Genomic DNA, 24,640 nt, shown 5'->3' on the forward strand with positions numbered 1-24,640 from the left:
CACCTCCTGCCTCTTCTGAGGGTCCCATTGCCACCTCCTGCCTCTTCTGAGGGATCTGCTGGCACCTCCAGCCTCTTCTGAGGGATCTGCTGGCACCTCCAGCCTCTTCTGAGGGATCTGCTGGCACCTCCAGCCTCTTCTGAGGGATCTGCTGGCACCTCCAGCCTCTTCTGAGGGATCTGCTGGCACCTCCTGCCTCTTCTGAGGGATCTGCTGGCACCTTCAGCCTCTTCTGAGGGATCTGCTGGCACCTCCAGCCTCTTCTGAGGGATCTGCTGGCACCTCCAGCCTCTTCTGAGGGCCCCATTGCCACCTCCTGCCTCTTCTGAGGGCTCCGCTGGCACCTCCTGCCTCTTCTGAGGGATCTGCTGGCACCTCCTGCCTCTTCTGAGGGCCCCATTGCCATCTCCTGCCTCTTCTGAGGGATCTGCTGGCACCTGCAGCCCCTCCATGTCACCAGGAGCAGAGGATGGGCCCCTCAGCCTCCCTGCTCCCTGCCAAACCTGGGGGCAGCAGGGCGGGAGGTGCCTCCTGGGGGTCCTGCCCTGGCTCTCACCCTGCTCCTGCTCTCCCTGCAGTCCCTGCATGGCTTGTCCGTCTGTCTGTCCGTCCTCAGGACCCCCCCAAGCCGCAGGAGGGGGGAAAGTGTGGGCAGGGGTCTCCAACATTCCGCAGCACCGTCCCCTGGGACCAATGGTGGCCCTGTGTCCCACCAGGGCAGTGGCCACCGCACCCTGAGCACTTCTGGGGATGCTCTGACCTCGCGGGGGTCGAGCCCCCTTGGCAGCTGTGTTTACCTCTGTGCCTGTGTGGGCAGAAATTCCTGGGATCCCCTGGGATCCCCTATTCCACCCCTTCCCCAGCCTGCAGGCCTCCTCAGGAGCCTGTGCCCTGTGCCCTCTGCCCTTGGACTTGAACCCAGCAGGATCCTCCCTGGGGAAATTTTTTTTGGTGGTTTTTATGTGATATTTTTTTAGCTAGTAAGCAGCTAAATCACTCTTTTGAGTGTTGATTGATGATCTATAATGTGTGTGTGTGATATATGTGTATCTATAAATGGATATATCTAGATATAGGCATATCTGTATTTAGTTATATGTCTAGATCTAGAGAGACAGATATAAATAGATCTGTGTATGTACAGATCTGTATCTGACTCTATAGATATATCTTTCTACAGATACATATATATAAATATTCTGGTTTGCATTTCCAGCACAACCCTTAGGGCATTTGTGGGGTTTTTCTGGTCATCCCTGGATGTGGCCACCCACAGCATCATCCAGGCAGAAAATAAAATGAAGGATTTGAGGTTTTCCCCCTGGGATCCTCAGGGAAGCTGGGCTGGTGGATGAAAAGTCACCTGCTGAGACCAAAGCAGGTGTGGGGTCTGTGGAGCCCCTGTTCCTCCCAGCTGGGTTTCTAAGGGGTTAATGCCTATTTTTTAGGGAAAAGGATGCGGTTGGGGCAGCTTTTCCTGGGATGGGTCCGGCCAAACCCCCTGCTTCCCCCAGCACCTCAACCTGTGTTTATCTGTAGGACCTACCTAAAGTGCCAGTGTCAAATGTATTTATTTATCTTTTATTTGTTGTACAAATACCCACATTTGGAGCGGGGATCAGTGAGGGACTCAGGTCTGGAGCCTTCCAAGCTCCCCCTGAGCCTGATCCTGACATGAGCCCAGAGGGGTTGGGAATAGGGCTGTCCCCTGCTCCTTTTTTGGGGTGAGAGGGCTGGGTTTGGGGGATTTTAAAGAGGTTTGGGGGATTTTAAAGAGGTTTTATTGTCTCTGGTTGCCTCTGCTCATGCCCGTGCCCCAAGCTGGAAGCTGTGACTCCCCTAGCCCAGGCAGGGCGTGATGGGAGCGTGTGGAAAGTGTGGGTTATTATCCCAAATGCAGTAGCCAGGACCAAATGATGGGTTTTTTCCCTATCTCCTATTTTTTAACGCCCAGCAGAGCCACTGGGGTGGTATTTTGTACGAAGAAATCACCTATTTTTGAAGGAAATAAACGCAGTTGGATGACTCGTGTGCTGATTTTCCTTCCCAAAGCCACTCCTAGGGGGAGGTTTGGCACCACCACACCAGGAGCCCTCCCTTGGGGCTGGAGGGAATATTTTCCCATGCCTTTTCCCTGTTTTCCTGGCCCAGAGGGAGCAGCACAGCACAGCCCCAGTTGCACTAGGGATGGAGATCGCTTTTATTTAGTCACTCGAGTGCTTTAGTACAGAAGAACAGATATACAGAGATGATACATGTTTGTGCTTCAACACTTTCAAACATTTAGATTCCAGTAATTTCAAGGTAAACAAGTTCCAAGACAGACTAGATTATTTTTTAAAGTTTTCCTTTTTGATAAATTATTTTTTATATAAATAACTGTAACAGAAAAAATAATAATAATAATAATAATAATGTCCAACATACAAGATCCTGAAGCATCTGCATTGCTAAACCAAAGAGGAACAGAAACGGGCTGGGAGACCAAAGGGGAACCAACAAATATCAGTGCAATGATACAGCCTTTGCCCTAAAAATATATATTTAACTTTACGGGCAAGGAGCAGACGGGAAGGGAAGGGGAGGGCTAACCACCAACGAGGCAAGAAAGAGCAATCTTAGGGTAGGAAAAGGGGGGTCACAGCCTTCAGGGGGAAGAGAACAAAACCATAGACCCCAAAATATTGCAGTGCATCTAAAGGCAAGGGACAGGGGGCAATCCAAGGGTGTCAAATAAAAACCCAACTAAAATCAGAGGTTTGGGGAAATCACTATACACCAAGCTCGTAAGAACGTCACAAGACACAGTCATTAATATATACACAGAGTCCAGAGGGTTTGGGGGGGAGTGGGGGGGTTTGGGGGGCCCCAGAGGGTTTTTGGGGAGGGCCCACAGGGTTTTTGGGAGGACCCAGAGGGTTTTTGGGGGTCTAAGGGCGACGGCACGCTCAGAAACGCTTCACCACGGGACGACAGGAGTGGAGCTGGGCACGGGCACCGAGCTCCCGTGGGGATGGATGGAGAAAGGTGTCCATGGAGAGATAGCACAGATATATATATATAAAATAGATTTTTATTTTATATATATATATATGTTTTTGAAGGAATTCCCAGAGAGGGAGGCAGGGCTGCAGCAGGGCTGTGCAAGCGGTCAGGCCCCAGCTCCCAGTTTTGACCGGTTTGGTCCCTTTTCACATGGGAATTACCACAGTGTGAAGCGTCCTGGCTGCACTCCCACACTACCCCCTTCCCCAGTTCCCATCCAGATGTTGGCGTGCACATCTGGCAGGAGCACCCACCGCCCCAAAAGCCATGGGACAGATGGTGGTGCCAGCCTGAGCAGCGGCTGGAGCGGTGTGGGGTGTCCGTCCATCTGTCCTCCCGTCCAAACAAGACCCCAGTGAGGAGCATTCCCCCAAAAAAAAGTGTTTTCTGTCATTTTCCCCACCATATTCAATAGCAATGGGCAGATGGTTACTCAGCAATGAGCTCCTGGGTGCTTCCCACAGCTGCAGCTACAAATATATAGATTTTTTTTTTCCTTTTTCTCTTAAACACAATGCATCAATTTTCTTTATATATATATATATATATATAATTTTTTTTTGGCTGTTATCCCCTCCCTGTGGATAAAATGAGATGGGGGAGGCACTGGGAGGGGAGAGGGGGGGTCAACACAAGAACAAGAGAGAAGCTGGGCCACTGGGTGCAGGGTGGCACCCGGGGCCGGGCGCCCGGCGGGGACGTGGGTCGGCATCGAGTGGTGACAGCGTTTCCTTTTAACTGCTGCTCTCTTCCTCTGTTTTATTGAGTTTCTTCAGCGTGTCCAGCAGTTTCTGTGGGGTGAGGATGTGCGTGGACCCTGTGGGAGCAGAGGAGAAGGGGTGCAAGGGGATCAGTGATGGCTTTGGGACCCCCGTGCTGTGTCCCAGCTGCCGTCCCCGCTGTCCCGGGTCCCCCTTACCTGGCGGCGCCGGCCCCGCGCCGCTGGAAATGCTTGCGAGGAAATGCGGCGGGGTGGGTTGTGGGGGCATGGAGAAGGGGAAAAGGACGGAGGAGGAGGAATGGAGGCGAGGGATGGAGCTGGCGGGATGAGGCAGGGGCAGGGGGCTTGTGGCACTGGGGTCACTGCAGGACCCACGGGGGATGCAGGAGGCACTGGTGGGAGCAGGGGTGGAGATGCAGGGAACAGCCAACGTGGAGGGACCTTCCCCAGGCCCCCCAACCTGCACGGAGCATCCTGGGGACAGAGAGGAGGTCGGGAGGGGTGGGACGGCACAAGGAAAACAAAAGGCTCTCGCCTTCGGCTGCCCCTCGCTCGGGGGGCCCCCAGCACGGTGTCAGTGGGGGTCCCACCATGCTGCCCACACCGGCTCAGCCCCACAGCCACCCTGGCCCTGCGGGGACCAGCACACACGGGATGCTGGGGTGGCACTCACTGGTGAAACCAGCAGGAGCTGAACCCCAGAGCAGGGTTTGGGGGTCTGCAATGTCACGAGGCTCCTGCCTATCCATGAGCAAACCTGAGCGGAGTGGGATTCCAGCCCCAGGGCACCCCAGAGCTGGGGCTCCCAGCAGTGCCCAGCCCGTGGGGATGGACCAGGATGAGTGCTGGGGTCTCCACTGCTGCCCCTCTCCCCCAGCCCTGCTCCAGCCGCTCCCAGGGCAGAATCCAGGAGCTCTGTCCCCCTGCCCAGCCCTGGGACACCTCCGTGGGGCAGGCAGGACCCTGACCCCTCCAGCCCTGGCGAGGGGAGCTCATGGCATGAAGGAGCTGGCCAGAGGACATGGCTGAGGGGTGATGGAGCGACGCCGGATGCTTTTCCACCTGGTCGGAGGAACCGCAAGCATTTTCTAATCGGAGAACCCAACAAACCCCAAAACAACAATTAAAAAAAGGAGGAACGGAAGAATCAAAGAAAACCCTTCAGGGAGGAAGAGTTTCTTTTTCATTAGTAAGCTGCCTTTACTTGGTTTCTTTGGCTCACTCCATTGCTGGAGCCTGATCCTCAAATGATACCCTAGTGGAGTCCCTGAAGTCGGGGTGCCTCAGGTCCATGAGAAATTTGGTGGGAGTGAGAATGTGAGTAGAACCTGCAGGAGAACAGAGCGGGGCTGACGGCTGCGCCGAGGCTCCCCCACCACCACCACCAGCAGCAGCTGCTTCTGGGGGAGGAAGAGGAAGGAGGCAGATGGAGCCCAGAGCTTCGGAGGCGCATGCAGGGGATGGACCCTGGAATGAGACGGTGACAGGCAGGATGGAGCTGGGATGGGTGTCTGGTGACAGGGACACAGCTGGGGCAGCAGGAGGTGATGGACACTGGGATGCTGCTCCCGAGAAGCAGAAGAGATGCTGGGGACAGGCTCCACCAGGCATCGGATCAGATGGTGAAGGACACCTGCCTGTGCCCTACAAGGTGTGTATCCAAGCTGTGTATCCAGCTGTGCTTCCCAGAGGAAATTTAGGGACCTAACAGCTCCTTGCTACCACCAGCTAGAACATCCACAGTGTCCTCTGTGTCTGACTCATGGCTCCCCTGGGAGCAGAGATGGGAGTGACCCCGACCATGTCCTGTTGCATGACCCTGAAAAACCTGGTTCCTGTTTGCACCCCTCTTTATTTTGCACTTTTCTTCCTGTAATGACCCCAAAACCGAGGAGCAATCCAAGCTGCCAAACCTCCTCCCCTCTCACCCTGCCCTGCTCGGACAAAACCAGCCCGGAGACGTGAAAAAAATGGAAGCACAAATGAGGATGTTTGGAGTGACGCAACCCAGATGGGGAAGGGGGGTACACACAGGGGTGACAAGAGATGTCCGGAGAAAACCCTTCCGCAGAGTTCCAGCTCCTGCAGTCGTCTGGAGCCCGGAATTTGCGGGATGGAGCGTGGGATGAGCAGCCAGCGGGAGGGGCCAGCCCCGGGGCCACCACTCACCTATTAGCACCTCCCACTTGCCGCTGGCTTGTGTCACCTCGTAGGCGCAGCGCATCTCGTTCATGCTCACCCCGCCCAGGATGAAGATGATGAGGCGGGGGCCACTCCGGTACTCGCCGGGGGCCTTGTTCTTGTGCCAGTGGCCATAGCGGGCACTGAGGAGAGGAAGAGGAGGGTGAAGGACGGGCACCACATCTCAGTTAAATCACACAGACATTGCTGTGACAGCAGGGCAAGTCCAGGGTTCCAGCCACAGAGTGCTGCTCGCTGTTACAGGGAGGGAAACTGAGGCACGGGATGCCTGGAGGGAAACTGAGGCACTGTTGTGTCCGAAGGGAAAATGAGGAATGGGATTCCTAAAGGGAAACTGAGGCTTAGGATTCCTACAGGAGAACAGAAGCACAGGATGCCTGGATGGAAACTGAGGCACAGGATGCCATGGGGAAAATAGAGGCATGGGATGCATGGAGGCAAAGTGAGGCACAGGATATCTGGAGGGAAACTGAGGCATGGGATTCCTAAAGAGAAACTGAGGAATGGGATGCCTGAAGGGAAATGAAGGCACAGGATTCCTAAAGGGAAATGCAGATACAGGATCTCTGTAGGGAAACTGGAGCACAGGATGGCTAAAGAAAAATGGAGATACAGGGTGCCTGAAGGGAAACTGAGGCACAGGATGCCTGAAGGAAACTGAGACAAGGGATTCCTAAAGGGATACAGAGGCACAGGCTGTCTGGAGGGAAACTGAGACCCGGGGTGCCTCAAAGGAATGGAGACATGAAGTGCCTGAGGGGAAACTGAGGCACGGGATGCCTGAATGCCCTCTGAGCAGCTCCCAGACCTGCTGCTGGCTGCAGCCCCTGGGGCTGTGTGGGCTGGATGCTGACAGTGCCCAGGTGGGCACGGACAGGGCAGGAGGGGCACCCACCTGACGGCAGTGGTGCTGAAGGAGGCGGAGGAGCGGGTGGAGATGTACGGGTAGTGCTTGGTGTCCAGCTTGTCATCGATGGCATCCTGAGGGCAGAGAGCCACAGGCCCAGGGTCAGCCAGGCACGGCCCCGGGCCCACAGCCCCTCTGCAGGGCTGTGCTCAGGATTCCCCTCCTGAGAGGCTCAGGAGCGGGTGCTGAGCTGGAGGTCCCAGCCCTGGGATCCCCCTGCAGCACGAGGCACCCGCTGCCAGTGTCAATGTCACCCAGGGCCGGTGCCACCTGGGACACCTTGCTGAGGTGCTGCTGCCCTGGACAGGCCCCTCTGTCCTGGGGGTGAGGCTGAGGGGTGTCCTGGGGGTGAAGCCTCCCTGTGGGGAGGGGTTGTGGCAGAGGAAAACATGAGCTCTGTGCTTTTGGGACCCGAGGGAGCTGCGGCTCTGCTGGTCTGAGCCAGGGCTATCCCAGTGCAGAGCTCCTGGGACAGCTCCTGAGGACACAGACACAGCTGTACAGAGCCATGCCTGTCCCCTGGCTCTGCTGGGACATGGGCAAGGCTTTGACAAGGCCACCCAACCTTGGTGGCCATGGTGGCACACACACAGCCAGTCAAGTTGTTAGTGCATTTGTAATCCAAGGATGCTGGTTTGGGCTGTGCAGACTGAGGGGAGTCTTCACTGCAGCCTAAAACTTCCTCAGGAGGGAAAGAGAAGGGGCAGGCACTGATCTCTGCTCCCTGGGACAGGGACGGGAGCCAGGGAACGGCTGGAGCTGGGCCAGGGCAGGTCAGGCTGGAGAGCAGGAAAGGTTCTTCCCCCAGAGGGTGCTGGCACTGCCCAGGCTCCCCAGGGAATGGGCACGGCCCCGAGGCTGCCAGAGCTCCCAGGGATGCCCAGGGTGGGGTTGGTGGGGGTCTTGGCAGGGCCAGGAGTTGGATTTGATGATCCTTGGCGTCCCTTCCAGCTCGTCACATTCTGTGTTTCTGTGTACCCTACCTGGGGCCAGGAAAGCCTCCCAAAATATCCCAACCCCAGGCAGGGAGCAGCCAGTTCAGAGAGGTGTCAGGGTCTGGGCTAGGAGCACCCAGCTCTGTGCAGGTCCCTTCCTGAGTGGCTCTGGAATTCCCTGCCCTGTCCCCCAGGCCTGTCCTGGTTGCTGGCTCACCTCCATGATGTCCTTGATCACGGGGGTCCACCGGGACAGCTGGTAGGTCTGCTCGCTGATGCGCTCCTTGCGCTCCGGCTTGCTCCGGCGGCGCAGCGTGGACTGGGCACAGAGCACAGGGACACCCTGAGCCACAGCAGCACCAGGGACACCCCCCAGGCCACCCCAGGACTGCCAGAGCACAGGGGCAGGGCAGGGAGGAGGACACTCACGTCTGTGATGATGGGCACCCCGAGGTGGGCCATGTTGGTGATGATCTCGCTGTCCTCTGCCGGGATCTGAGCGTGCTGGATCAGCTTGTTCAGGTTCTCCTCGGTGATTCCTGGGAATGCCACAGGGGGTGTTCTCCTCAGGAATGTCTCAGCGAGGGGACACAGCTCCTCTGCTGACACCTTAGGACACTCAGCCTGCTCAGGGAGGCAGGGCTGGGTTTTCCCAGCTGGATTGTCCTGGCCAAACCTGGATCTGCCTGCCCACACCCCTGCCCAGGCGTGCTCCTCACCGTTCTTCAGGAAGATGTAGAGCAAGATGATGCGGATCTTGTCATAGGTGCTGACATTGCCATCCAGCAGGATGGGGACAATGGCCCTCATGGGGTCCTTGATTTTCTCGCCTTCAGCATCGGTGCCCATGGCCAGGTCCTGCAGGGAACACGTGCTCACCACCACTCCAGGCTGGGAGGGTGGAGCTGCAGCCCCCCATGCTCCTGTGGCAGTGGGGGGAGTTGTTTGGTACCTGTTCAACTCGGCACAGCTTGTCCACAGTGCCCTGGTAGTGCTTCATGCAGTCCTCAGCCAGGTGCAGGTGGGTCGAGTACTGGGGACACAAGAGTGGTCACCTCTGCAGTGCTGGCAGCAGCTGAGGGTCCCTGTGCCACCACATGGCTAGGGGAGAGCTGTCACCTCCTGCTCCCGGGTGGGCTCAGTCACTGAACACACAATGTCCCCTCCCCTTACCTTGCTGAGCTCCTTCTGGTACTGTGGCATCTTCTTCAGCATCTGGGACAGGTCCCTCATGGTGGTCTGTGAGGGAAGGGGACATGGTCACTCACCCTCAGGGGGCCACCAGTAGAGAGGGGATGACCCTGCCAAGGACGTCTGTCCCCATGTTGAGCCCCCATGGGGGTTTGGTGACACCTGATGTGTCACTGCCAGGTCTCGTCCCCTGTAGCTGAGAGGCAGGAGGGGTGTGCAGCTCTGCAAACTGGGCTGTGGTGGGGAGAAATCCCCTGAGGATCTCCTTCTGGGAGCCTCGTGTGCCTGGCTGGGGCTCAGATGGTCCTTTCAGCTCCTGGCCACCTTTACAGCCTACTGCCACCAGGGTCCCATCTCTGCCACCAACTCAGGGAATGGGGACAGAGCAGCTGCTGAGGGAGGTGCATGGACCCTGTGCTGGGGGCAAACTGATCCTGGATGCAGAGCTCTCCCACAGCACCCCATTTTCCAGAGCCCCAGGTGCAGGGCTGGCACCCCATAGCCATCTCCCCCCGCCAGGAACCTGACTACCCTTCTTCCTTGGCAAAGTGTCCCCAGGAGACCCCACCACGTGCCAGCCCCTGGCTGAGCCTGTCCCCAGCTCGGTGGGTGCATCAGGTCACCTTGTCACCCGTGTTCATCCTCTTGCTGGAAGAAAACTCCTTCAGGGACCGGGTCACCTCCCTGGAGAGAGGAGGAGGGCAGAGCTGTGAGTGGGGAGGGGACCCTCACAGCGGGCTGGGTGGCAATGCCAAGCCAGTGTCCCACCCAGGCAGCAAAACAGCCCCAGGGCCACTCACTGGGACACCTCGGCGATGTGTTTGTGGCGCAGGGTGACCCACAGGTCGTCGTCCTCGTCCAGGAGAACCTCCTTGATCCGGGCCTCCCCAATGCCACTCGTCTCGTACCTGGGGAGAGGGGAAGGATGTCACAGGGGGGATGGGGCTGAGGGCACACACAGCCCCCTCACGGCTGGGTTTAGGGAGGTGGGGGGACATGAGGGCTCTTCCTGGCTGTGCCAGTGGCGAAGTGATTTCAACTGGGATTGACCTCTTCCCTCCCTGGACCCCTTCAACTCCTAAAAGTTGGGAAAGGGCTGAGGGCTGAAGGCTGGGAAAGGTCTTTCAGTCCCAGTCCTGCCCACCAGGGCTGCCAGAGTGCAGCACCGGTGTCTCCCAATGGAGGCCTTGTGATGGATGGAGGGATGCTGAGCTCCCAGCTGCAGCTCTAGGACTGGCCTCAGGCTGTCACAGGGGGATGGGGGTGCCCTGCACTCACTTGTAGACATCGTTCTCGATGGGCAGCAGGTCGTAGCTCATGGCCTGGAAGGTCAGCTCGTGCAGCACCGGGGACGCGGGGTCAAAGCCACGGTCCAGGATGAGCAGCTGGGAGCGAGCCTTGTCTGGACCCTGCGGGCACAGCAGAGCCCTCAGCACTGGGCTGGGGGCTCCCTCAGCCCCACAGCTGCTCAGGGGGCTGCTCTGGGGTCCCCACCAGGGTCTGTGGCTGCCACAGGGCAGAGTTTGACTGCAGGAGTGAAGCATCACCCCCAGCTCCCTCCCCTGGGCTGCCAGCACCGCTCACCTCGCCCATGGTGGGGTCATCAGCCTTGTAGGCGTCCAGTTTGTCCTGGATGAGCTGTGCCAGCATGGCATTGTCCTTGTAATCCCTGGGGGAGGCAGGGGGACAGGTCAGCCCCACAGGGCACGGCATGAGGAGGAGATGGTGGTTTCCCTGTGCAACATCCTTGGCTCACAGGAGAGCAGGGACCCGAGCAGGTTTTGTTGTCCACTCCCACCTCTCCTCAACGAGCTCCACTCTGCCTTGGTGCCACTTAGATTTCAGGATCCCAACCCCCGCAGCTCCCCAGATCAGGTCTGAGCCTGTTTACACTGAGCATGGCTGTCTGTCCATGCCACCCCACGCCCTGGCACAGCAGCCCCATCCATGTCCCTGGATCCCACGCTGGCCTTACCCGCGGTACCGCACGGCTGGGTACTCCTTCAGGGTGGCACAGAGCGTGGCAATCTGCTCTGCCAGGCGCTCCAGGATCGGGTTCTTCATCTGGGCCTTGTGTGGGCTGTAAAAGCTTTGGAAGGAGTCGGCCGAATCCAGAGAATAAACCTGGGGGTGCAGAGGCAGGGAGGTCAGAGGAGATGTCTGCAGGAGAGCTGCCCCACCCCAGCTGGGTTTGGAAACCAGATTCATGCCCAGATGGACCCAGCCGAGCCTGGGACCAGGCAGCTGGAGCTCAGCAATGCTCAGGGCATCCCTCAGAATTTCCAGCCCCCAGCTCCATGGTAGGATCCCTATCCATGTGTCCCTCCCAGCTGAGCAGAGGAGGCAGAAGACCCCTGCCCTCAGTAGTCACCTGCTCCCAGGCAGGGAAACAGAGACCTGGGAACAAGCAGAAACACAGTTCCCCAGCTGTGCCCCCAGTAAAAACGACGTGAAGATGCCAAGAGGTCACTCCCTAGGAATGCTGAGCATTGAAGGGTTAATGGCACCAAGTAGGTCGGGCACCATCTGCCCCCTGGTCCCTTTGTCCCCAGCAGGGGCAGATGGCACAGGGCCAGCTCCCTGGTGTCCTTGGCTGGTGGCAGAGCCGGCCAGCACAGCTGTGGGCACGGGGCCAAGGCACAGCACCCGCTAAATCCCCCGTGGGATCAGCCCGGGAAGTCATCTAAGGAGACAGGGAGGCAGAGCAAGGAGCCAGCTGGGGGTGCAAGGCTGTTACACAAACCCTGGAGGGCTGCAGAGGGACCTGCAGCACCCCCTGGCTGTCCCACAGCCCAGCCCAGGCTCACCTGGGACTCGGAAGGGAGGAAGGCAATGTTGATCTCCGTCAGGGTTTTGATGACCTTGGCAGCTCGGGATTTCACCAGCTCGTTGAAGAGGGCGTCAGGACAGGCTGTGAGGGGAGGAGGAGGAGGAGGGTGCTCAGCATCTCTCCATCCCTCGTCCCTCCCCACCTGCTGGCACCGTTTCAGTGACTGACCCCCTCCGGGTACTCACAGTCAGTGAAGAAGACGTGGGCAGCTCTGTACTTGGAGGTGGGGGGATCCTTGAAGTCGTTGATGAGGGAGTGGATGGACTGGAAGAGAGAGGGAGCAGCCGGGCTGGGCAGGATGGCACTGTGAGCCTCCCTCCTGCCCAGGGCAAGCTCTGCACCTCCATCCCATCACCCTGCTGGGCACCACTGGCCTCCCTGGAGCCAGGATGCTTCCCATGGGCACAGCTGCCCATGCCAGCACCTCAGCTCTGTCCCTGTGCCCTGCATGCACTCACCTTCTCGGAGGGGGTGATGAGATACACGGCCTCCAGGCTGGGCAGCGGCTCCCGGCGCTTGTTGATGTCTTCCACAACTTGGGGGGAAAACAGGGATCATGGCAGGGAGGGCTGCGGGCAGGGCACTCAGCCACGCAGGGCTGGTGGACACCCCATGGTGGCTGGACATGCCATGGCCATTGGGTACCCCATGGCAGCCCCTCCATATCCCACACCCCCAGCCACTTCGTCCCTGCCCACCCAGGAGCTGGGGCACCCCTGCCCACCCCATCCCAGCTCCCTGGTCCCTGCTGGAGCTGTGGGTGTGGGCACCTGGCCAGGTCCCAGAGGCCATGGATCTGTCTTTGCTCCTGTTCCCTTGGTTTATCCTCACATGCCCCTTCACCTGAGCACGAGGCTCTGCTGTCCCAGACAAAACCCCACTATCCCAACACCTCCCAGGATCCAGCCTGAGATTTCCTTCTCCTTCCCAAGTGTTGCAGGGAGCTATTTAATTCTTAGGCTGATTAAAACCAACCCTTGGTCCCCTCCTCGAACTGAAGGACTGCCAGGAGACAAGGTGTTCTGCTGCTCCAGCCCCAGCAGGCAAGGAGGGCCCTGTGGAACCCCAGCCTGGCACCAGGAGCTGTCCATGGGCAGTGGGAGGAGGAGTGGCTCCATCCCAGGGAGACAGGGCTGGGTGGGGGCTGTGCCAACAACTCTGTGCCAGCCTGGAGATGCCTTTGCGGGCGTCCTGGTGCAGAGGGAGATTTGGCCTTTCCCACAGGGAATGTGGAGGCAGGGAGGGGGAACTCACTGGTTATGCCCTCTGTCATGATGTCGGTCATCTTGCAGCAGGACGAGAGCATGCGCATGCTCAGCTGGTCCACCACCAGCACCTGGGACAGGTGAGCACCCCGTGAGCACCCCGTGAGCACCCTGTGAGCACCCCAGGAGCTGGGGGCACAGCAGGACCTTCCCCACCCTGCCCCTTTCCCTGCTCCCTCCCCTCCTGGCCCTCCCTGGCTTTGGCGCTCACCTTCCATTCCCCCTTCTTCTTCACCTTCCGGATCACATCGTGCATGATCTCTGCAAGAAAGGGGATGGGGGCAATGGTGAGAGCCCAGTGCACCTCCTGCAGCACCCCAGGGCCGGCTGGCAGCAGCAGGGGCTGCACTGGGGGCACCAAACCCCCACCCATGTGCAGGGTCACGCTGAGCCCCGCTCACCCTGTGCCTTAACTGGGGATGAAGGAGGGGACAGGGGTGGTTTTGGGGTACTCAGGGAGGGGGTGGCACTCACAGACAGACCCCAGGCTGGTTGAGGGGAGTGCCTCTGGGGAGCCTGGGGGCCACCCCACGGGGTTCAGCCCTAATCCAAAGTGCTGGGAAAACAACAGCAGCTTAAGAGCTCCTTTTAGAAACAAGAATCAAGCGGCCTGAGCCTGTTCCTTGTAATCCCTCACAATCCCATTTCACCTCCCGTGGCTGCTGGTTTATGCAACCAGGCAGGACAGCAGCACCCCTGGAACCCCGGGACCACCCACCCCAAATTCCCCTGCTCCTCCCCAGGCCAGCTCCCTGGGAGATGCAGCTCAGGGACATGAGCAGGTGGCAGTGGGACAACTTTTGGGGTTGGGTTGCAGGAAAGGGGGTTCAAGCCTTGCCTTGCTGCCAGTGCTGCCCAAACATCTGTTTTGGGGGAGAGAGGTGCCCCCCAAACTCTGAAGTCCCCTCTGGCCCTGGTGTGTGAACCACTGTCCCTCACAGAGGAAAGGAGTCTGTGCCAAGTCCTCACACAGCATTTTTCCCTGGATTTCACCCCCACAGGGCTCTGCTCTGGGCCCTTGGTCCCAGGGACAGGGATGGAAATGCCCAATAAAAAGCCAGTTAAGGAATGTCTCTAAATTAGAAAACAGAGATGTGAGGATGTCACCCTGCCAGCCTCAGCCTCGGAAGCCTTCCCTGTGGGTCAGCCCAAGGGTGCTGGTTCCCTGGGTAAAGCCCAGCAGGGTCCAGAGCTGGCACTGGTGCCAACAGGGATAAAACAGGAGCCTCTGAGTGTTGCTGTCTGTCTGTCCTGCTGCAAAACCTGGAGAAAACCTTCAGAAAACATTCCTACCACTGCACATCCATCACCTTTCCTGCCAAAAGGGGCCTTTAATAAATAAATGAATAAATAATTTAATTAATTAATTAATCTGCCTGCAGGGAGCCCCAGGAAGACACTGGCCTTGCCCTCAGTGTCCTGCTTGCCCTTTGTCACATCCTTTGGCCTCTCCATGGGGAGAGCAGGGCAGCTCTGGGCTGGGAAGAGGGGATGGAGGGTACCTGGGTACCTGAACTGGGCAGGCAAAGCTGCTGCCTGTGCCCATGCGTGCTGCCCACCTACACCCACCACATGCAGCAGGAATCATCCTCTGTGGGCAGGAGCTGGCAGCAAGGGCTGCCCGTGCATCCCAGTGCTGCTCCCTGCTCCTGCCCTGACAGCGGGGCACAGCTGGGAAGGAGCTGTGCCAGCACAGCCCTGCTCCTCCTGCCATCACTCACTTGGCTCCTGCCCCAGAGCGAGGATGCAGCAACAACAGCGCTGTCTGCAGGGCAGCACCGAGGCTCCATCCCATCCCATCCCAACCCATCCCATCCCATCCCATCCCATCCCAACCCATCCCATCCCAACCCATCCCATCCCATCCCATCCCATCCCATCCCATCCTCATCCCATCCTCATCCCATCCCATCCCAACCCATCCCATCCCCATCCCAACCCATCCCAACCCATCCCATCCCCATCCCATCCCATCCCATCCCATCCCCATCCCAACCCATCCCATCCTATCCCATCCCATCCCATCCCATCCCATCCCATCCCATCCCATCCCATCCCATCCCATCCCATCCCATCCCATCCTCATCCCACAGGCTCCAGTAAAGCACAGGGGCCATGGTGGGGCACCATGGAAGGGGTCAGCAAAAAGCAGCAGCCAGGAAGAATTCCTGCCCCTGCAATGAAAATCTGACTGGGGAAGGAAGGACGGGGAAGGAAGGACAGAAGGACAGAAAGAGGCTGGGAAGAGCATCCTGTGGCCCAGGGCATGGTGTTCCCATGGGGAAAGTGGGCCCAAGGGCACGAGATCCCAAAAAAGGGCTCCCAAATTGCTGCCTCAGCCCCGTGGAGCGTGTCCTTGCTGCGGCAGCAGCTGCAGGGGACGTTGTGGCTCTGTGGGAATGCCATGTCCCTCCTGCACAGGGACGGCTTGGGCTGGAGGGAGGATGCTTGAGGGGGGGAGCATCTGCCTGGTTGCAAAAAGTGCTGTCACAACCCCAGCCCGACCCCAGAACCAAGATGGGCCTCTCAGAGCAGGAACTGGGCACTTCAAAGGGTAATTCCTCTGAGCTTTGTAGGTTTAGGGTGTCAATCCCTAAATCCCTGGTTCCCAGGCACAGTCATTCCCTACACTGATGTCCTCTCCTGCCCTGACCATGGGTCAGATCTGACTCCAAATTTTGGCTCTTCCACAGGCTGCCAGAGCCAGCTCAGAGCCCAGGCAGGGCCAGGAAAGATCCACAGAGCATCCTCCAAAGAGCTCCGAGGTCCTGCCAAAGGGCACAAACTTGAGCAAAAGCTGGAGATTGGCGTCACATTTAGGGAGATGTGGCCATCAACTTCCCCTCCTGGCTGTCCCTGCAGCAGCCATTAAACCCCAGCTTAGGGAAGAATGCTCTGGACTCCCAGGGGAAATGGGAGGTCCTCAGGTCCCAAGGTACTCAAGTCATGCCCAGCCCCCTCCCAGAAGTGGTGCTCTCTCACTCCACATCAGCAGGCCAGATGTTGCTGTCCATGTCCTCAAACATCTGGCCAGAGAGTTTTTAGGATCTAACATCAGTTGGTGATGCTCACAGCCAAGTTTTTCATCTTGGATATAAAACCAGGTTTCGGGGGGGGAAAAAATCTGTATGAGCATCTCATCCAGTGCCTCCAACACTTGGCTTGTCTGGACCTACCACGTCACATCTGTTCCCTTCAGGCTGAAAGAATTTTAATGCCAATTTCTCCCAAGAACAGGGAATACAGACAGCTCTGGATCCTCCTCCAGCATCAGAGCCCATGGACAGGGCAGCACCTCTCTGCTGTGAATGGAGAACCCCTAGAGCAGTATGGCCCTAAAAGTGCCACCAGGCAGGTGTCATGTTGGAGACCCAGCCCACCACCCACAGCCAGGCTCGTTCTCGGGGTGACACACGGCATGGACGTGACCCCTGCATCATTTCCAAGCAGGTGACACGCTGGCCTAGTAGGACTTGAGCCCATCCATCCCTCCAAGAGGCTTATCCCACGTTGTTACACCCTGGCCTTCCCCCAGCCCTGCCTTGGGCAGGGACACAGAGCCAGCCCCACTGTCCCACTGGAGTTGGGGAAGGAGGGAGCATCCCTGCCATGCCAACAAAGCCGTGTCCCCAAGGGATGGACCCATTTTGGGGTTCCCCAAGAGATGAACCCTTTTTATGATGCCCCAAGAGATGAACCCATCTTGGGATGCCCCACAAGATGGACCATTTTGGAGTTCTCCAAGAGATGGACCCATTTTGGGACGCCCCACGAGATGGACCCATTTTGGGATGCCCCAAGAAATAGACCCTTTTTGGGATTCCCCAAGAGATGAACCCATTTTGGTGCTCCCCAAGAGATGAACCCATTTTGGGGTTCCCCAAGAGATGAACCCATTTTGGAGTTCTCCAAGAGATGGATCCTTTTTATGATGCCCCAAGAGATGGACCCATTTTGGCATGCCCCAAGAGATGAAACCATTTTGGGGTTCCCCAAGAGATGAACCCATTTTGGGATTCCCCAAGCCCATTATCCTGCTCCAGAACAAGCCTGGATGCTGATGAGCAGCCCTGACCTCCCCTGGTGGGCCTACTAAAGCCTTGTCCTGGCCACCACCCCACGCTGGACACCAGGCTGGGGATGCTGCAGCAGGGCCACTCCAGCTGCAGTGCTGACCCCAGTGCCAGCAGCCATGGCCAAGCCCTTCCCTCCTGGAAATTCCTGCTGCTCAGAAATGCTCCTTCACTGCCACATCCCAGGACCTCACCCGTGGCCTGAAGTGGCACAGGAAGATGGAGCTGCTTTATGGACGGGCACAAATTGAGCTTCTCACTCTCCTGTGTCTCGGGATCCCAAATCCCCGGGCAGCTCCGGAGAGCTGGATCACAGAAATCCACAGCGAGGTTTGCTGGAGTCCCACTTCTCCTAAAAAGCTGTCAGGCTGCATCTCCCAGACGGACACGTTTGGCTTTGGGTTGGCCTGGCAACTGCCTTTGTGCTGGTTCATTAACTAATTGCTCAAGCCAGTGTGAATGTTGCACAGATCCAAGCATGGAGCGGAGCACGTCCCCACCTCCAAACAGCCCCAGGTGTGGCTCTGCAGGTGCCATCCCAAATAAAACAGGCAGCACGGACCTGAGGGTGGCAGGAATGGCCCTCCACGGCCACCAGCACCACCCAGCACATGGAAATCACTGCGAGGACACAAAGCCCAGCTGATGTTCCTCAGCACGGCTAAGAACTATCAAGGGACGACCCGAATCTGGCCACTGTTGTGCCCAAAACCCAAACAAGTCTCAAACACCTCCCCTTCAGCAGCCCAAGTCCTGAACACGTGTTTTTCCCACTGGATTATGCCCAGCTGGAAGCCCTCAGCCTTCCTGGAGGACACATTTCTTACCCAGGAACCCAGGGATTAGTCCCAGCCATTGGGGTAACCTGTGTTTATTTAATTGCTCCTTTTCCTGTTTGCAATGTTCTCATGAAGGATATCCACATTTATCCCTGCTGGGCAAAGCCTTGGGAGAGCTGCACAGCCTAGGGAGGAGGAGGATGGAGACCTGGAGCTCTTGAACTCTGCAGAAGTTGAGTAACACAACCAGAAGTGGAAAAGGGAAATGAAATGCATGCTCACACCCATGAGCCCTCTGAGTGCCCTGGAGAAACAGAGGAAAATTCAGGAGGTTTTCACTGCAGGATCAGGCACAGGGTGATGGCTGGGGCGTCCTGCAGGGACAGGAGCTGAACTGTGGTGATCCTTGTGGGTCCCTTCCAGCTCAGGATATCCTGTGGTAACTCCAGACAATTTCCTTGGGTCTGCACAAGGATCTGGGAGCTGAGCAGAGGTTCCCAGTTTGGGTACAATCAATGACCCACAGCCTTCAGGTCCCTGCTGAAGGCACCACCCTTCACCAACACTTGTCCTCTTGCTCCAGATGTTTCCATCCCCAGCAGATGTTGTCCCTGGCTGTGGTGCTTCAGTGCCCAGAGGTGTCCTGCAGCAGGACAGCACTCAGTGTCACAGTGTCCCTGAGGGGAGGTGACCCTCACATTCCTACGTGTGGCCACGACTTCCTGAGCTGGTTCTTCTTTGCCTTGAACCAAAAGAGAGGAAAACTCCAACAAGTTATGCTTCTTTGGTGGGAATCCAGGCTGGGCTGGTCTCCTGTCCCTCAGGGACACCAGGACAGGCTGGAGGGCAGCTGGCATGTGCCTGAGTGGTCCTTGCTGCTCCCTGATCCAAGGCAAAACCATCTGATGGGCTCCACAAAAGACCCTCTAGCACAGGTGCCCACAGGTGTGTGCACACTCCCAGGTTCTCTCACATCCTGGGAGATGTGGGAGCCCACAGACTAAAGCACCTTCAGCCCTGCTCTATTTTTGCACTCTCCAGAGCCAAGCTCCTTCCCCGCACTGTGAGTTGGAGGGAGCAGCATCTGCTCCTCAACGTGAGACCAAAAGCCCTGTGATGGTGATGATTCTCCTTTGGAAAGTGTCAATTCTGTGGGAAGAAAGAAGGAATCTCTCCTGGGACACTTTCTCCAAAAGGTGCAGAGGAATCAGACACAGACCTTACTTTTTCTTTTTTTTCTAAAAGGAAAGAGTCAAAATCCTCTCCATTGGTGGCTTTTTTAACCTTCTTGCACATGCAGACACTGGTGAGAGGATGCAGTCCTGCCAAACTGAGGTTTGTCACTCTTGGTCACCTTCCATGGTCACATATGGGCAGGAGTTTCTCAGCCCCTGGTGCAGACTGTGGTCTGGAGATTGAAATTGTTCTGGAATGCCTGAGATGGTGAACGCTGAATTTTACAACGATTTTTTCAAGCTTTTCCAACTTCAAGCCAACACCGGAGGTGAGACACAGCCTGGTGACAGAGCCAGAGCCCAGCTTTGCCCATTCCTGCACCCACACACCAGGCTGGTGGCACCACGGGGGCTCCTGGAATGTGGGAACTGGGAGGATGGGCTGCTCAGGGAGCCACGGGATTCAAGGTCTGCTCCCACTCGTGGTGGGGACAGGGTGCAGAGACCTCCTGCTCCTCACCCTCCCACTTCTGCAGCAAGCTGAGGTCACAGCTGAGCCCTGTGCAGGCAAGAGGATGCCGTGGGCAGCCCTCCAATGGTCCCCATGCCCTTCGCTGCCTCCTCTTCCTCTCTGCCTGGAACAGCCCTTGCCAAGCCTAGCATGGGCAGCACATCAGCCGTGTCTCCTGGGCACTGAGATAGGCTCAGAACATCCTCCACGAGCAGCATCTGACCCTCCAAGGCTCTCTGTGCCCAGCAGGGGCTGGTGGCAGCTGCAAGGTGCCCCAAACAGCAGAGTCAGGTACCAGCAGGTCCCCAGGCTGTGCCCCGGGCTGGCAGCAGCCCCAGCCCTGCCCTTGTAGGTGCAGCACAACCCAAGCCTGAGTCCCTGAGTCATCCCCAGGCAGGGGTGGACCCTGGAGAGGCCCAGCTGGGGACATGGAGTGACACTGGGCAGTGTCAGACCGTGTCCAGGCAGGATTTGGCCGTGGGGCTCCTGGGCATGGCCCTAGCAGGAGGCACGGGGCACAGGTCAGCTCTGGGGGAGGCTGTGCAGGTGAGGCTGCTCCGTGGGAGGATCACCTGCTGGCCTGGGGGAAAGGTGTTTTCTTGCTGTCTCTGCAAAGTGCTTCCTTATCCCAGGGCTCCTCCGCCTCTCCCACCCGCCCGTGACAGCACCAGGAGCAAAAGGAGCCTTTGGGGAGGCTGAAGGGGTGCAGGGTTTTTGGATCCACCATGGAATCACATCCCTATGCTCCAGCTGCATGTCCTGCTGTCCTGTGCCAGCCCAGTGTGGTGGCAGGCACTGCACAGGTGTCACCCCTGAAGCAGGGCCCATCTCTCCTGGCTGCTGACAGTTCAGTGAAGTAAAACCAGCCTCCTCCTCCTCCTCCTCCCCACTGCAGGCTGCTGCAGGAGAGCCACCACTGGGCTGGGCAGGGGAAGCTCGGGGAAGGTGGCCCCGAGATGATCCAAGGGGCACAAGAGGATGGATGTCCATGCAATTTGGGGTCAGGTGAACATTTGGGGATGGTGTCTGTGCAGTTGGGGGTCAGGTGAACATTTGGGGATGGTGTCTGTGCAGTTGGGGGTCAGGTGAACATTTGGGGATGGTGTCTGTGCAGTTGGGGGTCAGGTGAACATTTGGGGATGGTGTCTGTGCAGTTGGGGGTCAGGTGAACATTTGGGGATGGGTGTCCTCAGAGCTGCCACTCTCAGGTGAGATTTTCCCAAGCAGCTCCAGGGCAGAGGGGACAGCTCTCCCTGTGAAGGGACAGAGACACAGCAGGAGGAGCTGGTCCTCAGGCATCACCTCTGGGGACAAGCACGCTCAGCTCCAACCCTGTCCAGACAACAGCAAGTCCAGGACGATGCAGTCACCATTGCTGGACACCTCGGGAAGGCACAGGGACAGCCCCCAGCACACCCCCACAGCTCTGGGGGTGACAATCTGCTTCTGCCCTTCTCCTCCTGCAGCCCTGGCCCACTTCTCCCTCTGCCCACCGCCTCCCACCTCTTCAGAGGCCTCCAAACCCCGTCTTGTTATGGCACCAGCTGGTCAGAGGAATAATCCGGGTCTGGAGGGAAGCCAGGGCAGAATGCAGCTCGGGAGGGGGGGCTGGCAGAGCGAGCCATGGCAACGCGGCAGCATCCTCCCCATCCATCCATCCCTCCTTCCCTTCCTCCTGGAGAAGGAGCCCACAGGAGATGTCCTGCCTCAGGGTCAGCCCCAGGTTTGGTCCTCTTGCTCCTCGGGAGCAAACATCTCCTGCAGGAAAACCTCCGGGGAGTGCCAGGCTGGCGCAGCCCAGGAAATCTCGTGCCAGTGCCCGGGGAAGGGGGTCTGGGGACCCTGCAGGCTGCTCCCAACTCGGGGGGAGCAGCTCCAGCTGGAACAGCCCCCCAAGGCAGGCTGGTGCACCAAGCCCAGGAGCTCCCCGTGGTGTGCTGAGGAGCACCCCGATCCCCGCGGGGACCCCAGGGTGCCCCCCCGAGGTGCCACCCCTCGCTCCTCTGCAGCATTCTGCCTGCACAAAGCCTGCTCCCCCCTCGCAGCCACCCACGCGTCCCCGCCAGCCCGGCTCCGGCGCTGCTGCCCGGCTCCACATTATCATTTTCAGTCGGGAATGATGTTTTTCAGGGAAAGAACGGAGCGGTTTGTCACTAAACCCTGAAGGGGAGGATTAAGTCAGATTTCCCTGATGCTGCCTGGAACCTCTGTGTGTGTATGTGTCTGTGCTCTCTCCCAGCCCATTCCGGCGCAGAGACAATGAATGAAAATAAGGGACACGCAGTGGCGCTGGTCTCTGTCCCCTCTCCGGCGACGGCACCGCATGTGGCCCTGCCAGGGGCTGCGTGGGCGGCGGGTCCGACCCCCCCTTCCCGCATCCCACCGGGCTGGGGGCAGCCCCTGCCCCCCCTCCGGCACCAGCCCCCCCAAATAAAGCCCAGCAAAGCCCCAGGGCCACCCCCCTCCCCAGCGCCGGTCCTGCAGCACACGCACCCCGGGACACTGCCCTGCCTCTCCCGTCCATTCTGGGCTCTGTCCCCGCTGCAGCAGCCCGGGCTGGGCGGGGGGACGGCGCAGCCCCCCATCCCCGCGGCAGGTGACAGCGGGCAGGAGGCAGGGCCACGGATCCATGGGGATCCCCCCGGTTTCCCCCCCTCGCCATCACCACCCACCCGATCACACCACCGGCCCCGGCCGCGCCATCTGCAGCGGGCGCGGGAGGGCGGGGGACGGCCACGGGCACGGATGGCACGCCAAAAACAGCCCCAAAATCCTCGAGAAATCTAAAAAAACACCAAGATCCGGCCGCGGCCGGCCACGGTGCCACGGAAATAAACCCTGCGAGAGGCGGGGAGGAGGAGGAGGAGGAGGAGGAAGGCTCATGGCTGCGGGGGGAAGTTCCCACCGGTTCCTGCCCTTTCATTTTCTTTTTTTTTTTTTTCTTTAATAATGCGGAGTTTTGTCGCCTTAATTTCGCCCCTGGGAAAGGAGCGCCCCTCCTTCCTCGTCCAGCCTCGGGTGTTTTTGGAGAACAACACCCCCCCCTCGTTTCCCCCCGGGAAAATATCGCCTTGCAACAGCCGGGAAGGAGGAAGCGGAGCCGGGGACGATCGTGCCGTGCCCCCGCCCGCGGCTCCCGGGAATATTCCCGGTCGGGAATAGCGCGGGGGAGCGGGACCCCCGCGGGCAAGGGATGCCCGGGAAGGGGGGGGACACACACAGGGGCAGCCGCGGATCGCGGGAGCAAAGGCACACCCGCGAAATAGTAATAATAATAATAGGAATAATAATAATAACAACAATCATGCAATAAACCCCAGCGTTTGAGCGGGATTTGCTGCAGACAAAGCGGGAGGGCCAGGCCTGGCACTGCACTGGGGGAGGGTTTGGGGGGGTCTGCACCCCTCTGTGCCCCCCCTCGGGGCTCAGCCTCCCGTGGGGGGGAGTCTCCTGAGCCCTTTGACGGACTGGGGACCACGGGGGTCGAGGGGGGATAAAATCACGGGGGGCTCGAGCGGCTCTGGCTTCCTTGGTTCCCCCCACCGCTTTTCCACCGTCGCCCCGTCACCAATCCTCCCCACCCCCCGCCCCCAGCACTGCAGAAAAACCCCAAACAGCCGCAAAAATCCAACAAACACACCCCGGAAGGTGACAGCACCCCCGAGCCCCCCCAGGCCACAACGCCCGCGTGTCCCCACGGGGGTGTCCCGTGTCGCCGTGTGCCCCCCGAGGCTCCGTGTTGCGCACCCGCAGCATCCCCCCCGCCCCGGCCGGGCCAGCCCGGCCGCTCCGACCCCCCGCCCCCGCGGCTTCCCCGCGCTGCCCCCCGCCCCCCAGAGCCCGCGGGGGGGCGCGGATCTTACTCTCTCCCACCACCGCCTTGAGTCCGATGGGGGCCATGTCTCCGTGCCGGGGGGGGCCGCGGCTGGGGGGGGTTCAGGGGGGCACCCAGGGGCGCGCACGGCCGGGCGAGGCTGCGGGTGGCGGCGCAGGGATGCGGAGGGCGGAGGGAAGAGGGAGGAGGACGGGGGGGCTCGGGGGGGGCGCGGGGGGGGCGGTGCGGCGCGCTCAGCTGACCGGGGCGGGGCCTGGGGGCCTGCGTCATCGGCCACGCCCCGGCCACGCCCAGCCAGGGCCACGCCCCGCGCCGCAGCGCAGCGCCCGCCGGCAGCGCCCCCTGGCAGGCGGGACCCGGTACTGCAGCGGTGGCACCCGCGCGCGGACACGGGGACACGAAGGGACAGGGGGACACACACGGACAGGGGGACACACAGGGACACAGGGACAGGGGGACACACAGGGACAGGGGGACACACACGGACAGGGGGACACACACGGACAGGGGGATACACAGGGACAGGGGGATGCACACGGACAGGGGGACACACAGGGACAGGGGGACACACACGGACAGGGGGACACACAGGGACACAGGGACAGGGGGACACACACGGACAGGGGGACACACAGGGACAGGAGGACACACACAGACAGGGGGACACACAGACACACAGGGACAGGGGGACACACACGGACAGGGGGACACACAGGGACACAGGGACAGGGGGACACACACGGACAGGGGGACACACAGGGACAGGAGGACACACACAGACAGGGGGACACACAGACACACAGGGACAGGGGGACACACACGGACAGGGGGACACACAGACACACACGGACAGGGGGACACACAGGAACAGGGATACACACGGACACGGGGACACGAATGGACCCTCCACAACCGGAGGCACCCACGGTCACACACCCAGCACGCCCCGCAACCAGAATTAACACAGACGCACCCCCAGCAGCCCCCCACATCCGAAGTCACCCCTGCACCCAGCATCACGCACACACCCCCAGCATCACCCACAGACACGCAGCCGGTATCCCCCGCAGCCAGCATCCCCCCCGCGCCCCGCACACCCCCTTTCTGCGCCCCGGGGCTCGGCTCCGTCACCAAAACTCTGCCAAAGCCAAGCATTGCCCCCATCCCGTGG

At 59.3% G+C, this 24,640-nt stretch overlaps 1 protein-coding gene and 1 long non-coding RNA gene across 3 annotated transcripts in view; both read right to left on the reverse strand.

Annotated features, from left to right (window-relative positions):
• LOC137486319 (uncharacterized) overlaps positions 1–24,640 on the reverse strand; it is a 125,336-nt gene that overhangs the window by 68,639 nt on the left and 32,057 nt on the right. The gene's annotated exons all lie outside the window — the stretch shown is intronic.
• Positions 3,429–23,628, reverse strand: LOC137486314 (syntaxin-binding protein 1). Of its 2 annotated transcripts, XM_068211496.1 has the most exons (20): positions 23,498–23,628; positions 13,308–13,357; positions 13,086–13,167; positions 12,290–12,366; positions 12,017–12,095; positions 11,809–11,912; positions 10,977–11,125; positions 10,586–10,670; positions 10,280–10,410; positions 9,802–9,909; positions 9,625–9,685; positions 8,984–9,049; positions 8,763–8,843; positions 8,530–8,668; positions 8,240–8,349; positions 8,028–8,129; positions 6,864–6,949; positions 5,936–6,090; positions 4,971–5,094; positions 3,665–3,862 (listed from the first exon to the last, which is right to left on the reverse strand). In XM_068211496.1, the coding sequence occupies exons 1-19, from the start codon at positions 23,532–23,534 to the stop codon at positions 4,985–4,987; spliced, it is 1,812 nt and encodes a 603-aa protein (XP_068067597.1). In that variant the 5' UTR covers positions 23,535–23,628; the 3' UTR covers positions 3,665–3,862; positions 4,971–4,984. The 2 variants fall into 2 exon arrangements, with proteins under 2 accessions (XP_068067598.1, XP_068067597.1); XM_068211497.1 differs by lacking the exon at positions 4,971–5,094 and having other exon boundaries at positions 3,429–3,862.

This window comes from Anomalospiza imberbis, chromosome 21 (genome assembly GCF_031753505.1).
Source record: "Anomalospiza imberbis isolate Cuckoo-Finch-1a 21T00152 chromosome 21, ASM3175350v1, whole genome shotgun sequence".
Lineage (NCBI taxonomy): Eukaryota > Metazoa > Chordata > Aves > Passeriformes > Viduidae > Anomalospiza > Anomalospiza imberbis.

What these genes read in the sequence shown, in the direction of transcription:
- LOC137486314 (XM_068211496.1), bottom strand. Translation starts at nt 23,534, where the DNA reads ATGGCCCCCATCGGACTCAAGGCGGTGGTGGGAGAGA. An exon ending in CATGACAGAGGGCATAACCA is followed by an intron (nt 12,367 to 13,085) that starts GTGAGTTCCCCC and finishes TTTCCCCCCAAG; the next exon opens with TTGTGGAAGACATCAACAAG. An exon ending in TGATCAAGGACATCATGGAG is followed by an intron (nt 6,950 to 8,027) that starts GTGAGCCAGCAA and finishes CTCTGCCCTCAG; the next exon opens with GATGCCATCGATGACAAGCT.